The following is a 16790-nucleotide window of genomic DNA, read 5'->3' on the forward strand; positions in this document are numbered from 1 at the left end:
ATGCGCGTCCGCGAGAGATGCGCGTGCATTCGAAAAGGACGGGCTTAATCTGGGAATAAAACTGGATTTACGTATCAATCGTTTTGACTCCACAGACGACTCCACATCCCTACGGTCCATTTCCGTAACATACATTTCACAGGACTGTAGCTGTCGGAGGGATGCTGTGAAGAGGAAATATTGATTTGACTCCACATCCACAAATAGCCACTAAAGGTTGCATTTTGAGATAAACACAAGTATGGGTTTGCAAACTGTGTTTCGTGCGGTGATCATGGGGGCCCCAGGCTCAGGAAAGGGGACCGTGTCGAGTCGGATAGCGCAGAGTTTCGGACTAAAGCATCTGTCCAGTGGAGACATGCTGCGGGCCAATATCGAGGCTAAAACAGGTAAGACAAGTCCGGACTGTATTCTCATATTGTTTATTATTAAATAACCGAGTTCGTTACGAACGAAGTTCAGTTTCCTTAAACGCAGCGATGATGAAAATGAAAAGAAAATGGCTGCAAAACTTCATGAACTCGATTTTATCCTGAAGACCAGGATATGTAATTAGGCGTTACTTATCTGCAGAACTAAGTGTCAATTTGGGACGTGTTTCAAAACGTAGTGCGCTATCTACCTAGACAGCAGTTTTGAGACATCGCGCTTTTCAAATGAGCTCACCTGAATGATGCCCAAACATAACAGCGTTTAGCTTGAGATAGAGGGGTCAATGGGTTTGCAGACCCTGGTTTTTGTTTCATTTTTGAACTAAAAGGCACGAAAGAGTTAACCTCCTTGCGTGACATCGAGCACTTTCTTCTAGTTCTTGTGTTGATGTAAACACTAAAGTTGAACTCAGGCTTTACGTTTGTGGCGTTACTCTTTTTTTAATACGTAGGCTGTTTGGTAATTTCAAATATTTGTACTTTAATGCTGCTTTTTAACTTTTGAAGTCAACGTCTTTTTCCAAAGAATGTGCTTTGCATACTAAACACGTCTTAAAGGCCCCTTGTCATCCAAGATGTTCATGTCTTTCTTTCTTCAGTCGTAAAGAAATAGTGTTTTTTGAGGAAAACATTTCAGGATTTCTCTCTATATAGTGGACTTCTATGGTGCCCTCGAGTTTGAACTTCCAAAATGCAGTTTAAATGCAGCTTCAAAGGGCTCTAAATGATCCAAGATGAGGAAGAAGGGTCTTATCTAGCGAAACAATCGGTTATTTTCTAAAAACATTTACAATTTATATACTTTTTAATCTCTACACAGAGTACACACAGAGCTAGACAAGACAAGCATTTGAGGTTACAAAGTATATAAATTGTAAATGTTTTTTGAAAATAACCCCTCATTTTGCTAGATAAGACACTTATTTCCTCAGCTGTGATCGTTTAGAGCCATCTGAAGCTGCATTTTGGAAGTTCAAACTCGGGGGCACCATAGAAGTCCATTATATGGAGAGAAATCCTGAAATGTTTTCCTCAAAAAACATAATTACGACTGAAGAAAGAAAGATGACAAGGGGGTTGTCAGGATTCAGGCAGGAACAGACGAACAACGACGTAATAAAAAAGATGTAATTTAATAAATCCAACGGTAGACACGGGAACACCAGGGGAAAACATCCATATAACATTAAAGATCGACAAGAGTACTGGGAAAACACACACCTTAAATAGACAGACTAATTACAAACACAGGTGCAGACAATAAGGGAGAAACCAAAAACACTCAGAACTGCGGGGGAAAATGGGAAAAACCAACAAGAAAGTCCGGGGGTGTGACATTACCTCCCCCACCCGGAAGGCACGTCCTCGTGCCGACAAACAGACAAAAGGAAACAGTACAAAGTCTTAGGAGGGGGCTTAGGTGGAGGACGGACTCCCGGGAGGAGGGCACAAGATGGAGTCCAGGGTGGTGACGGAGGGAGGAGCCAAGGAGGTGACAGGAAGGAGCTGGAGCAGGAGGAGCCAGGTGGGACCCAGAACTCAGCCATGATGGAATTCCAAGGTGAAGCCGATGGAGGGAGGAGCCATGGTGGAGGAGAGGCTGACGACTCCATGGGGCCGACCGACGGAGGCGGAGCAGGTGGTGGGAGAGCCCGATGCGGAGACGGAAAGCCGAAGATCTTGGGTGACACCGCGGATCCGGAGGGCCAAAGGCGGAACCCAAGGCTCTGGCGACCAAGGCGGAGATGGAGATCCGGAGGTCCGCGGCAGAGCCGGAGCGACAGAGGGCCGAGGAGTATAGTCCAGAGGCGAAGGTGGGGTGACGACTGACCAGGGCGGAGCCGGAGGGACGGTGGAGCTGGTGGACCGACGGGCGACGACGGAGACGAGGGAGCAGAGAGCCGGGGTGGAGCCGCAGGGTCGGAGGGCCGAGGCGGAGTCCAGGATTCTGAGGCTGGAGGCGATGGTGAGGGATCCTCCAGCCATGACACCGATGGAGACTGGCAGACCCGCGGCGAACCCACCGCACAGATAGTGGGCTGAGGGTGAGCAAGGGGACAGACAGTAGACAGGGGGAATTCAGGAAGGCTGGGCGGAACCAGCGGAGATTCAGGCATAGACAGAAAAGGGAGGGTGGGTGGGAAATCCAGGCAGACAGGTATATCTGTGACAAAGATTATTAAGTCCCCAAATTCTTGTTCCAGCTCACCCTCAGTGGTGGTGCAGTGGGCAGGGCTCTCTACCGCCCCTTCTTGCTCCACGAAGCACTCCACCGTCACGGATGTAATGGCCGGCTCTCGCACCTGGTCGGATGTTATGAACCCTTCGGCACTCCATACAGCTGTCGCTCCGGGCTCGGGCTTTCTGTCTATGATGGGTTCGGGCTCGTAATCCGCACGTCGGGGTGGCTGGCTGGGTTCTGGGTCTGAAGTGGCACTGGCGAGATTCTCCTTGGAACAGGCGGGAAACGAGGGTTTGTTTCTCGCCAGTGTCCACTCCACAAATGCGGAAAATTCCGCTCGAGGGCCGTCTTCGGATGACGGCGCTCTGCATGACGCGTTGAGGCTAGCGTCATAGAATGCACAGAGCGCGTCGTCCGGGTAGCTGGTGGTATGAGCTACGAGCTGGAACATGATGGTAAATCCCTCGAGCGGTAAATCCCCCTGCTTCAGCCGGAGGAGGATGAATTCTGGTCGGAGGAAGGAATCCATGGGGGAAACACAACGGAAACAAAAACACTGGAAAAGGAACGAGAAACAAAAACGGGGGGAGACGCGGAAAAACTGTTTCGGTCGGTCTTTCTGTCAGGATTCAGGCAGGAACAGACGAACAACGACGTAATAAAAAAGACGTAATTTAATAAATCCAACGGAATACAGGTAGACACGGGAACACCAGGGGAAAACATCCATATAACATTAAAGATCGACAAGAGTACTGGGAAAACACACACCTTAAATAGACAGACTAATTACAAACACAGGTGCAGACAATAAGGGAGAAACCAAAAACACTCAGAACTGCGGGGGAAAATGGGAAAAACCAACAAGAAAGTCCGGGGGTGTGACAGGGGTGAGTATTTAGTACATTATCTGTAAATTTTTGTTCTAAAGTGAACTACTCCTTTAAGACTGTAGTTTGGTTACAAATCACATTGAAGCCCAAGTTTGCTTCGCTTCACTATTCAGAGGTTTGCAGGATTGTACTGTATACATTAGTGCAGGTTTCTTGTCTAGTCTAAGCTGAGCTCTATAAATAATGTTTTTGTAGAGGTATGCACATTTCCCAAATGGATACCAGATGTTGTGTGTGTCTCTGGGGGTTTTGTGACAGTGGGTGATGTATGTAGCATCATTAGTTATCTGGTGTGTAGTTCTACCTACCACAGACTGACTAACCCAGATACAACATTAACAAATCAAATTTAGCCAGACGTAGAATTACAGGAGAGAAATATTTACATTTGAGGTACAGTTATAGCTCAAAGAAGTACCTTATAGGATTACTTAGCTTTCAAAACAAAGCAAAAAAAAGACATAATGTACCCCCCCCCCCCTGTCATTCAAGATGTTAACGTCTTTCTTTCTTCAGTCGTAAAGAAATTATGTTTTTTGAGGAAAACATTGCAGTATTTTTCTCCATATAGTTGACTTCTATGGTGCCCCCGAGTTTGAACTTCCAAAATGCTGTTTTAATGCAGCTTCAAAGGTCTCTAAACAATCCCAGCTGAGGAAGAATGGTCTTATCTAGTGAAACGATCTGTCATTTTCTTAAATAAATTAATATTTATATCTTTGAAGCTGCATTTAAACTGCATATAAACCATAGAAGTCCACTATATGGAGAAAAATCCTGAAATGTTTTCCTCAAAAAACATAATTTCTTTACAACTGAAGAAAGAAAGACATGAACATCTTGATGACAAGGAGGTGTGTAAATTATCTGTAAATTTTTGTTCTGGAAGTGAACTAATCCTTTAAAGGGACAGTTCCCTCAAAAATGAAAATTCTATCAATTAGTCAACCTTGTGTCTTTAAAAACTTCTGTGTAACACAAAAGAAGATCGTTTAAAGAAAGAATGCTGGTAAACAAATAGTTTTGGTTACCATTGACTTCCACTGTATATGGGCCATTCTACAGAATTGTTGTGAATTGCTGTCCCACAACCAAAAAACACATTTAAATGTAAATGGTTACTAAGATCCTTTCAGTATCTGCTGAAACCCACAATAATATTTAAAACATCAGTAAGCTTAATATATATATAAAATGATCATTTAGTGAGTACTTTCAATTGGGAGGTGGCTGTCCCGAACCCTAACCCCTAAATTTTAACTTATGACAATGATATTGAAATAATTTTTGCATTTTATTCCATTGTTGTTTTTAAAAAATATCATTTTTGAAATTCCAAAGAAAAAAAAAGATTTTATATTATAAACGGTCACGACTGAAACATTTGGTGAAGGTTCTGTAGTGACATCTTTGTTTTTGTTTTTTATGTTATTCCATAAAATTGTCACGACCGAAACTGTCACGACTGAAACATATCATCATTGTTTTGGTAGTGATTTGGGGGAAATAAATAAACAAAATTTTAGTATGTTTCAGTAGTGTTTTAGTATGCGAGTTAAAATTCTGTAATGTGATGTAGTCGCTATAAAAAATACTGTCACTACTGAAACATGGGATGTTTAGTCAACAATACAGTACACTGAATTATCAACTAAGATGTCATAAATCACACTTGAAATATTGGTAAAATTGTAACTGTTATTGATTTACCTCTGAAAACTTTTATAAAATAGAAAAAATATATTTACAAGGAAGATGTAAGCAAAATCATAATAGTTCAATATAACCCTTCTTATTAAATTATATATTACTGTGTCTCGGTAGTGACAAATTTGGCGAGAGGACAAATATTCCATAACTTTCTGAAAATACAAAATGAGAATTAACTGCACAATTACTAGAAATGTGTACCTCGGATATTATATAATTTGCATACATACAAAATCAGTAAAATTAGTTTTTTCCAAGACGTTTCCAATTTTTTGCCGTTTACATTTTTTGTGTACATTTTGTTGCAATAATTTGTTGGTAGTATAACAGTAATATTGTGAAAAAATTATTTAAAATAATTTTTTTTATACTAATTTTATATTCTATATACACTTATAAAAATAAAGGTGCTTCACGATGCCATAGAAGAACCTTTTTGTCTAAATGGTTCCACAAAGAACCTTTAACATCTGAGGAACCTTTCTCAAAAGGTTCACAAAAAGGTTCTTTGTGGCAAATTAGTTTCTTCAGATTATAAAAAGGTAAGCAAGAAATGGTTCTTTAAAGAACCTTTGACTAAATGCTTCTTTGTGGAACCAAAAATGGTTCTTCTATGGCATCGCTTGAAGAACCTTTTGAAGCACCTTCATTTTTAAGAGTGTACTATGTATTTTTTTTATGTAATTATATTTTGTGCAATATATTATCTTATTTATTTCTTAGACCGCAAAGCTGAATTTTCAGCAGCTGAATAAAGTATTCATTTTTTAAAAAAATTAAAAAATCAATAAAATCTTACTGACTCCAAACCTTAGTATTATAGGCCTAAAATATTTAGAACTTTACAGAAACGTTACAATGGGTCCCAGAACTATTATTTAAAGGTTATTACAATGTGTAGAGCCACTTGAAGCTGTAATCAGTTACTACAAGCTCATTGTAGTGGTCATTTCCGTTTGAGTTTTAATACTTAATAGCTAAGCGAAAGGTCGTACGATTCTCTGATGTTAATGTTAAACCTGATAGCCTTCAAATTTGAAATGAATTTTGCAAGTGTTTCAAATAAAACACTAAAATGTTTTTTTCGTATGATGATTGGCAGATGCATCCTATCCCTGTAAATAAGTGTATTATTAAGTATTAATAACAAATGCAAATATATTGCATTTCTGAAATTCTTCTGTCATTCTTGAATAACTGATCATCTCTTATTCACCTGGGCAGATTTGGGTCTCTTGATGAAGTCGTGTATCGATCAGGGTCAGCTGGTTCCTGATGATGTCATCTCTCGCCTCATCCTGTCCAGTCTGAGGGGTTTGGCGCAGACCAGCTGGCTATTGGACGGTAACTCTCACCCCGCACAAAACTGCTCTTCTGAGCCATATTATTGATAAACTCTGCAGTTTAATCGTGATTATCCTCATTCTGTCCCGGCAGGGTTTCCTCGTACTGTGGCTCAGGCCGAGGCCCTGGACAGCGTGTACGACGTGGACTCTGTTATAAACCTGGACGTGCCTTTCCAGACCATCCGAGAGCGTCTGACGTCTCGCTGGGTGCACCTTCCCAGCGGCAGGGTCTATAATATAGACTTCAACCCGCCTAAGAAACCAGTGAGTCCTCTGATCGTTTTATATTCTCTATCATTTCCTCATGCTGCTGTTGAGATATTTACAATTCTGCTTAACATCACTCCAGGAAACTGTTGATTAAACAAAAGAAACAGGAAGTTGTCCACTCTTGTTTTTATGAGAATCAATTTTCCAGGAAACATATTGTGTAAATAAAAATCGTTTTCTGCAGGTAATAATAGTGCAACGTTGTGTCAGGTAAATAGTGAGTTTTGTGAATTTGCATAAATGAGGTGAGCACTAAAAAGACTAACATTGATCTTGGCAACTGGATTGTTTAGGTAGTAGGGGTTCAATCGGGTAGTGCTAAAACCCCATTATAATTGTTAGAATGGTCAAGGATTAGCATTCTACACATAAAAGTGATTGTGCAGACCAAACCGTAAGTTGTAGAGACTTGAAACTTGGGGGGATGGTAGTACTCACACCACCTACAATATCACCAAAGCTCGCCCCAATCGGCCTGACTGGTGTGCTACAGCGATCAAAAGTACGAAATTGCTCATAATTCCTAAGGCCTCAGATTTTCAGATATTTTGTTTTTTTTTCCCAAAAACCAACTTTTGCAAACTAGTCCTAGGCTTTTCGCCCGATTGGAACCAAACCAGTGCAGAAAGATTCTCTGGAGAGTGAATATTTTTACCCTTTGGGTAGCTATAACATTCAAAAAGGGGCAAGGCCAAATATACCCAAAAGCCTAAAAATCCTGAACCAAAACTCAAAACTTGAGCACATGTGAAAGATGTTTCTAAACAAGCATGCAAAGTTTAATGGAGATAGAACAGGTGGTGTTATAACAGCCATAAATGTTAATAAACATCATAGTTCTATGGTAAATTACATTTAATTGACCCAGAATGCCTAAAAAGTGAACATATCTTTCAAAAATTGGCCTGACGGGGATGCTACCAGTGTTGTTTTTGACAACCATCTTAAAAGTCTTAGTCTTAGTCTTTTGGACTAAAATGCTTATTAGTTTTAGTCCAATTTTAGTCACTTCTATATGTGATAGTTTTAGTCCAATTTTAGTCAACGAAAAGTCAAAAAGGTTTTAGTCTAGTTTTAGTCAAAAAAGGGGAAAAAGTAGTCTTTTAACAAATTAATGTAGGTCAGTAAGTATTTTGCTGTTGGGTAGTGTCACGTGTAAGTTCTGAAAATAGCAGATCTATAATTCAACACAATGTGAGCTTCCGGATCGACTATTTTCACCAATAATTACAATAATGAAGGAATGTTTTAAAACATAAAAGACAAACAAGGATGGAATGCTAAAACGGCTTGCCATACTAGTATAGCAAAGAGTATTTAATGCTAAAACGGCTTGCCATACTAGTATGGCAAAGAGTATTTAATGCTAAAACGGCTTGCCATACTAGTATGGCAAAGAGTATTTAATGCTAAAACGGCTTGCCATAGCGGCAGATACGTTTTAGGTTTTGATTGGCATGCACAATAAGCAGAAATGTCATGCATTTTAAACATCTGACGAACCACCCACTAACATTTTCGTCTATTCTCGTCTCGTCAACGAAAACTCACACACGTCTCGTCATGTTTTAATCATCAACGAGCCATTTTTATCTCGTCATCGTCTCGTTATCGTCATGAAAAAAAGTGGCGTCAACGAAATGATTTTGTCATCGTCATCGTTGACGAAAACAACACTGGATGCTACAGCGATCAAAAGTAGATTTTCAGGTATTTATTTTTTTTTATTCTTTTTTTTTAAACCGTCTTTTGCGAACTAGTCCTAGGGTTTTCACCTGATCGGAACCAAACCAGTGCAGAAAGATTCTCTGGATTTAGTGAATATTTTAAATTTTTTACCCTTTGGGTAGCTATAACATTCAAAAAGGGGCAAGGCCAAATATACCCAAAAGCCTATAAATCCTGAACAAAAACTCAAAACTTGGCAAAAGTAGTTGAGCACATGCGAAATATGTTTCTAAACAAGCATGCAAAGTTTAATGGAGATAGAACAGGTGGTGCTATAACAGCCATAAATGTTAATAAACATCATAGTTCTATGGTAAATTACATGGAATTGACCCAGAATGCCTAAAAAGTGAACATATCTTTCAAAAATTTCCGTGACGGGGACGCTACAGCGATCAAAAGTACGAAATTGCTCATAATTCCTAAAGCCTCGGATTTTCATGTATTTTGGGTTTTTTCAAAAACCTACTTTTGCGAACTAATCCTAGGGGTTTCGCCCGATTGGAACCAAACCAGTGCAGAAAGATTCTCTGGAAAGTGAATATCAATAATTATCAAAAAAAGTTGAACTTTCGACTCTCTGTTGTGACAGAACACCAAAACGTTTGTAAGGGGCAGGGCCGCTATTACTAAAACGCCTATAACTCTTGAACGGAAAGAGGTATTTTCGGCAAACTTGGAACACATATGTAAGAGCTGAGGTCATAGTAAAATAAAAAAAATTCAGAGTTAGGCCACTTAGTGGCGCTATTAGTGGGGAAAAACATAAAAATGGCTATAACTACATACCTGTTAGGTCAATTGACTTGAAAATTGGTACGCACTGTCTTTGTCCAAAGTGCCACAAGTGTCAAAGACACTTGGCCAATGAATTTTGAGCACCTATTAGACAAGTTTAACGGAGACCGATCGGTATGAAACTCGGTGGGCATGTTCGAATTTTGAGAAGAAATCGGCCACTAGTTGACGCTAACGAGTTTTATGCCTCTGTAATCACATCCACACAATATTCATATAATTTGATACATCTTCTCATCCTTAGCAACTTTGCATCAAGAACCAATGCTGTCAGTCAAATTGTTTAATAAATATTATCGATTATGTAAAACTTTTGCGAACTAGTCCTAGCTTTTTTACTTAAACTCTATTAAACCACTGCCGCTATTAAATCACTCTGGACTCTCTAGATCAATAATTATCAAAAGATTGTTGAATTTTACCCTGTAAAAGGTTAAAAAGGGGTGTGGCCAAATATACCCAAAAGCCTATAAATCCTGAATGAAAATTCAAAACTTCAAATAACTCATGAGAACATATGACTGATGAGTCTAAACAAGCATGCAAAGTTTAATGAAGATCAGACCATAGGTGGCGCTATAACAGTCATAAATGATGTTAATAAAAGTCATATTTCTATGCCACAGGTGTCTATGAGGACAAATTTTGTGTATCTCAAAAAACATGGCCGTCATTGGCCAATGAAGTTTGAGCACCTATTAGACAAGGTTAACGGATGCCGATCGGATCGAAACTTGGTGGGCATGTTTGACTCACTGCCCTAAAGCTCTGTAAGAATTTTGAAAAAGATATGGGCCACTGGGTAGCGCTAACAAATTGTATGCCTCTGTGAATGCCGCTATACATCTTGAACAAAAACTCAAAGCTTTAATGGAGATTGGGCCATAGGTGGCAATATGTGATTTCATTATTCTGCTTGGAATAAAGTATATTGCTGAATGTACTGACAAGCATTTATGGTAAATTCAAATATACATTAATATAATTTTTACTGATACTTGCATTGAAATAAGTTGCAGTTTAATACACAAATATACATATTAACTTTAAATGCAATGTCCAACAACACACTACAGTTAAAATTACAGTTACAGCTTGTGCTTTAGTATGTTAGACAAAATCTAAATAAATGTACTTCTTTAAAGAATGAAAAAAAAACATTATAAAAATAATATACTAAAAAAGAAAACTTTAAATAATTACAAAGTGCACTTTGTAACTTTTCACTGCATGAAAGTGTCTCTTTTTAAGTATACTTAAGTGGCCTTTTATTTCATTAATATTACCTACTTTAAAGTACAACACACCAAATATTCCATAAATTAATAATTATTTTATAGAATTTGTCTTGCTTTAAAGATTTCTACAGGAGTTTTGCAATGTTCGCCAAACAGAAAGAGAAAAATACCTAAACACAACTCTTTCTTTAAATACTGTATGATAGGGGAACAACTTTTAAAAACGAAGCATTGGATCCTATATAAAATCTGTGTTAAACTTGTAAGGAGTGCAAAGCATTCCTGTGGTAAAAGTAGGTCGTGCTATTTCACAAGCTGGCGCTCAAGCAGATAGGAACGCATCTGTTTACTAAGGAATTTATGCAAGGAACTTTGCTCTCATCCCTGCAATAAAACGGGAGCAGCAAAGGAAGTCATGGAGTTCCTGTCCATTTATCAAACACTGTCGGAGAAAAGATGAATCGCATGTACTTTTTTTTACATTTTTGTAATTTCTAAGAATAGAGAGTTTTGTCTCCTGCCACAAAGTCTGTGAGGTTTTTGTGATACAAAACTGTTTCCTAATTGTTAGTTTGATCATCTTTGCAATCAGTTTGTATAATAAACCTCAAGACAGCAGTTGAGTGCGTTAAACTAACACAGCACTAGGCCAGTGTGAAACCGTGTTTGCCAAATACAGTTCTGAGCTTGTGTCAACACAAAACTGTGTGGCTGAAGGTCACTACTTTTAGCTCTGGAATTTATCAGCGCCTGCCAAAGATCGTTGACACTTTCAATACATGAATTCTTGAGATACAGTAGCGTTAATAGGGTGATTGTGGCACATTTGAAAGTTTTAGCATTTAAGTGGGCTGTTTGTGTTGTAGGCCTGCAGTCACGTCATGTGCGCTTATGGAGAATAATCACTGGTCTGTGTTGTGCACAGGGTCTTGATGATGTCACAGGAGAACCGCTGGTCCAGAGAGACGACGACAGTCCTGAAACTGTGTCCAGGAGACTCAAGGACTACGAGAGACAGACCCAACCAGTTCTAGAGTATTACAGGTACTGAAACCACAGCACTTTGGCTGTTTTATAGATGTGTGTTTGCATTATGATTTTTGTTGAATGAAAGAATTCAGCAACACTCACAGCTGAAAATGTTTCGGTTATTATTAAAGGAATAGTTCACCCTAAATCTGCCATACTTCACACTCAGTGATTCTAGAAAGGATGAATTCTTTCTTATGTGGAAACAAAGAGATCATGTTTAGCACAATGTCCATGCTGCTGTTTCCCATACAATGACAGTGAGGCTGCTGAGCTCCAAAAAGAGATAAAAGAACCACAGAAGTAATAGACACAGATTTTGTAGCTGGAATTTAAGGTAGACTCAGACATCTATGAAAGGCTGTTTCCGCCACTGAATAAAAAGATCAAATAAAGGTAATTAAGACTTTTTTTCTCAGAATTGCGTGATACAAACTCACAATTCTGACTTTTTTTGTCAGAACTGTGATATAAGCTTGCATTTGCGAGTTATAAAGTCAGAATTGCTACATATAAAAGTGCAGTTCTAACCTTGTTTTCTCTGAATGGCGCGATATAATCTCGCAGTTGCGAGTTGTAAACTCTGTATCGCATGAGATAAAGTTTACATCTCACTATTCCGACTTTATAATTCACAATTGCAAGTTTATAACACAATTCTGAGAAAAAAGTTAGAACTGTGAGATATAAACTTGGAGGAAAAAAAGTTTATATCCCACTGTTCTGACTTTATAACTCACAATTCTGACTTTTTTTTATAAAGCCAGTATTGGGTGAAATAAACTTGCAAATGCAAGAAAAAAAACGTAGAATTCCGAGATTATAAACTGGCAATTTTGAGAAAAAAGGTGAAATTCTACGAAATAAAGTCAGAATTGCAAGATATGAACTTTTTTTTCTAAAATTGTGACTTTATAATAAGCAATTGCAAGTTATTAAATCAGAATTATGAGATACAAACTCGGATTTTTGAGGAAAAAAAGAAAATTGCAAGTTTATATCTCGGTATTCCGACTTTATAACTCGCAATTGCGAGTTTATATCACAATTCTGAGAAAAAAGTCAGAACTCAGAATTGCGACAAACTCACATTTGTAGGAAAAAAAAGTCAGGATTACAATTTTATATCCCGCTGTTCTGACTTTTTTTTTTTTTTTTTTCAGAATTGCATGATATAAACTTGCAGTTGTAAATTATAAAGTCAGTATTGGGTGAAATAAACTTGCAAATGTGAGAAAAAAACTTTAAACTGCCAATTGTGAGAAAGAAAGGTGAAATTCTACAAAATAAAGAGATATGAACTCAGAGTCCTGACTTTTTTCTAGAATTGTGACTTTATAATAAGCAATTGCTAGTTTATATCTCACATTTCTGAAAAAAAAAGTCAAAATTGGGAGATATAAACTCAGAATTATGACAAAAGTCAGAATAGTGAGATACAAACTCGTATTTGTAAGAAAAAAAGTCAGAATTGCAAGTTTATATCCTGCTGTTCTGACTTTATAACTCACAAACATTCGAGTTTATATCTCACAGTTCTGAGAATAAAAATCAGAATTGTGAGGTATAAACTCAGAATTGTGAGAAAAAAGTCAAAATTGCAAGATTTAAACTCACAATTGTGAGAAAGGCAAAATTCTAAGAAATAAAGTCAGAATTGTGAGATATAAGCTCAAATTTGTGAGAAAATAATCAGATCTGCAAGTTTATATTTTGCTGTTCTGACTTTATAAATCGCAATTGCAAGTTTATATCTCACAGTTCTGAGAAAAAGGTCAGATTTGCTAAGTATAAACTCAGAATTGTGAGAAAGAAGTCAGAGTTGTGACATTTAAACTGAGAATTGTGAGAAAAAAAGTCTGAATTGTAAGTTTATATCCCACTATTCTGAGAAGAAAAGAACTGCAAGATGTAAACTCGGTATTGCAAGAAAGAAAGGCGAAATTCTAAGAAATAGTCAAAATTCTGAGATTTTTTCTAGAATTATGACTTTATAACACACAACTGCAAGTTAAGTCAGAATTGTGAGATACAAACTCACATTTGTGAGAAAAAAGTGAGAATTGCAAGCTTATATCCCGCTGTTTTGACTTTATAAATCACAATTGCGAGTTCATGTCTCACAGTTCTGAGAAAAAGGTCAGAATTGCTAAGTATAAACTCAGAATTGGGAGAAAAAAGTCAGAACTGCAAGATGTAAACTCGAAATTGCAAGAAAGAAAGGCGAAATTCTAAGAAATAAAGTCAGAATTGGGAGACATAAACTCTGAATGCTGACTTTTTTATTTTCTAGAATTATGACTTTATAACACACAACTGCAAGTTAAGTCAGAATAGTGAGATACAAACTCGCATTTGTGAGAAAGGTGAAATTCGAAGAAATAAAGTCAGAATTGCGAGATTTAAACTCAGAATTCTGACTTTTCCCTATAATTTACTTCTGTATCCCACTGTTCTGACTTTATAACTCACAATTGCGAGTTTATACGTCACAGTTCTGACCTCTGCCCGCAAAAATGTAAAAAAATCTAACCTATTGCAAGTTGCAATCCAAAATATATGTTAAATTCACAACAGAGATGGAGATTGCAGGTTTTACTATGAAATGAGAAGCTGTCTGGGAAACCCTGTTATCATCAATTGTCACTGGTTTTCCAATGTCTGGTCAAAATAAGACATTTTTCTGAGATTTTGGGATGAAGATATGGGAGAATGATTGCTTTAAGCTGGACTGAGTGTAATGTATTCTGAATAATGAGATGTTTGAGCCATGATATGTGATATTCTCCAGGAGTAAAGGAGTGTTGGAGACCTTCTCAGGAACCGAAACCAATAAGATCTGGCCTCACGTTCATGCCTTCCTGACTAGGAAAATACCAGGAAACCAGCAGGCTATGGGAAAAGCGTGATTGCACAACAACCTTGAGGACTTTCACCACAACTAAAGTACACTGTTGGATAAAGCACAATGCACCTCTGTGGCCTCAAGCAGTCTACTGTATTTGTCGAAGCCTTTGGGCTCAGCATCTGGTTTTACGCCTTTGTGAGAAACTTAGTGCCAAACTAAAAGTTTATGGTCAAACTAGTCTCACGAACCCTGTCCTCTTAACAAAATAAACCAGCTTAGAGAGTTCCAGATTAATAGTTGACTCCAAAGTTAATCATTTTCAACTTTCCATTTAGAAGAAGTGCCCAACCCATACTTTTGCATCTTTTTTTTTTCCTTTTAACTGAAGTGGCTCCAAAGTGTGGACGCTGCAGCTCCAAAACATTCCTGTTTATTGAAATTTGTCCATACAAGAGAAAAGACGTATTCATTTAAATATGTAATTTAATTTGAATATTTAATCCTGATTTTTGCCATTTTTGTAAACCACTGTGGCCTTAATAAGCAAAAACAGTTTAATCAAAAATCTGATGATTGTGTGGCGATTTTTCTATTGTAGATAAAATGAATGAACAGTGTTAGAGTTCATATTTTTTCTGCATATACAAAATGTATTTTTAATTAAGAAACGTTTGCACGATACAATAATTCATAAAGGGAATAAATCTGTTGTTTGATCAATTATTTTGAGTTCTTTCATATAGATGAACTGCTGTTGTGTGGTCATGAAGTCCTAGGCCATGAGCGCAAAATGTTAATTAATTTATGAATTTAATTTTATGGCACAGTTTGCGAATCACTGTAAAAATTGTAGTGAGTGAAAACCCTGCTGTTCAAAAATGGATAAATGAAGTGTAATGCAAAGCAGGTGATTTTTCTTAAAGTTCTTTGAAACAACTGCAATAAAAACAGTGAAGCTTGAGCCTTTTTAGTTTTTCTTTTGGTAATGAATCACATGAACGGCTCTAGATTTTATATATATAAAGGGGCGTTTCCTTAGAGAAGGTAAGGGAGGCAGTGCCTCCTCAAAATATTGGATAAGAAAAAAATTCATAGTACAAAAATAAAACAAAAATCCAAAAGTGTATAAATCAGTTGTTTGCTTGAAACGCTGTTTAAAAGCAACACCAGTAAGTAAAGTTACATGCCTCCCCTGAGCCCACTGAGTTTTAACAAAGCCCATTTCCGCCATGAATAAAAAATAAATAAAGATAATTCTGACTTTTTATCACACAGTTCTGACTTTTCTTGCAATTGCAAGTTTACATCTGGCAGTGCTGACTTTTTTTCAGACTTGTGATATAAACTCTTATAAAGTGTGATAAAGTCAGAATTGCGAGATTTAGGCCCAGTTTCACAGACAGGGCTTAGACTAAGCCAGGATTAGGCCATAGTTCATTAGGACATTGAAATAATTTTTATAAACTAAATAAATTTTGTTTCAGTTGAAACAGCTCAGACTTACATTTTAGTCTAGGACTAGGCTTAAGCATTGTCTATGAAACCGGGGGCTAATCTCACGTTTGATTTTTTTTCTAGAATTGCGAGTCTATAGCACGCAAAATTAAGAGTTTATATCACAAGTCTGAGACACAAACTCGCAATTGCGAGAAAAAAAGTCAGAATATAAACTCGCAATAGCAAAAAAAATAAAAATAAAATAAAATAAAAAAAATGAAATGTGAGAGAAAAAAATTCTGTTTGCAATTCCAACCACTCGCAATTGCAAGTTTGTAATATCTCGCATCATTCGTTTTTTTTTTCTATTGGGAATTTCTCAGAATTGTGAATTGAGTTTATATCTCACAATTCTGACTTTATAATGCAATTGATAGTTTATATCACAATTCTGAGAACACAGAAGTCTTTTTTCCCCTCAAAACTAGTAATTTAAACAATTCCAAACTCATAATTCTGACATAAACTCGCAACTGACCATATGCACATACTTCCTTGTTTTAGAGCCAGCTCAGTCATTTCTGGTCAACTGTACTGTGCCGTAATACGAGCGTGCTTTGCTCATTTTCTCTACATAATCCATTTACAATCTAAGAAAAGTTCTGTTTGTGTAAGAGGACCAAACGTCCATGTATGCCTCTTCAAAACTGACAAACACAAGTTTAATAAAATACGTGAGTAAATCGGCTAAATATGCGCGAGTCATTGCTATGATTGACAGTAATAACCGGACAAAATAATGACAAGCTGATTAAAAAAAAAAACAGCTGTGCATTGAGTGATTCAGACTAAATTCAGAGCAACAAAACTACATCAGTAA

The 16790-nt window shown here is 37.4% G+C and overlaps 1 protein-coding gene across 1 annotated transcript; it reads left to right on the plus strand.

Moving 5' to 3' along the window:
• Positions 1–16: 16 nt before the first annotated feature.
• ak3 (adenylate kinase 3) lies at positions 17–15434 on the plus strand. The gene is made up of 5 exons (XM_073829611.1): positions 17–389; positions 6441–6560; positions 6654–6826; positions 11522–11640; positions 14417–15434. The coding sequence occupies exons 1-5, from the start codon at positions 242–244 to the stop codon at positions 14532–14534; spliced, it is 678 nt and encodes a 225-aa protein (XP_073685712.1). The 5' UTR covers positions 17–241; the 3' UTR covers positions 14535–15434.
• Positions 15435–16790: the final 1356 nt, after the last annotated feature.

The sequence above is a fragment of the Garra rufa genome, chromosome 23 (assembly GCF_049309525.1).
Source record: "Garra rufa chromosome 23, GarRuf1.0, whole genome shotgun sequence".
NCBI classification, from domain to species: domain Eukaryota; kingdom Metazoa; phylum Chordata; class Actinopteri; order Cypriniformes; family Cyprinidae; genus Garra; species Garra rufa.

What these genes read in the sequence shown, in the direction of transcription:
- ak3 (XM_073829611.1), top strand. Translation starts at nt 242, where the DNA reads ATGGGTTTGCAAACTGTGTTTCGTGCGGTGATCATGGGGGCCCCAGGC. An exon ending in GACCAGCTGGCTATTGGACG is followed by an intron (nt 6,561 to 6,653) that starts GTAACTCTCACC and finishes CTGTCCCGGCAG; the next exon opens with GGTTTCCTCGTACTGTGGCT. An exon ending in TCAACCCGCCTAAGAAACCA is followed by an intron (nt 6,827 to 11,521) that starts GTGAGTCCTCTG and finishes TGTTGTGCACAG; the next exon opens with GGTCTTGATGATGTCACAGG.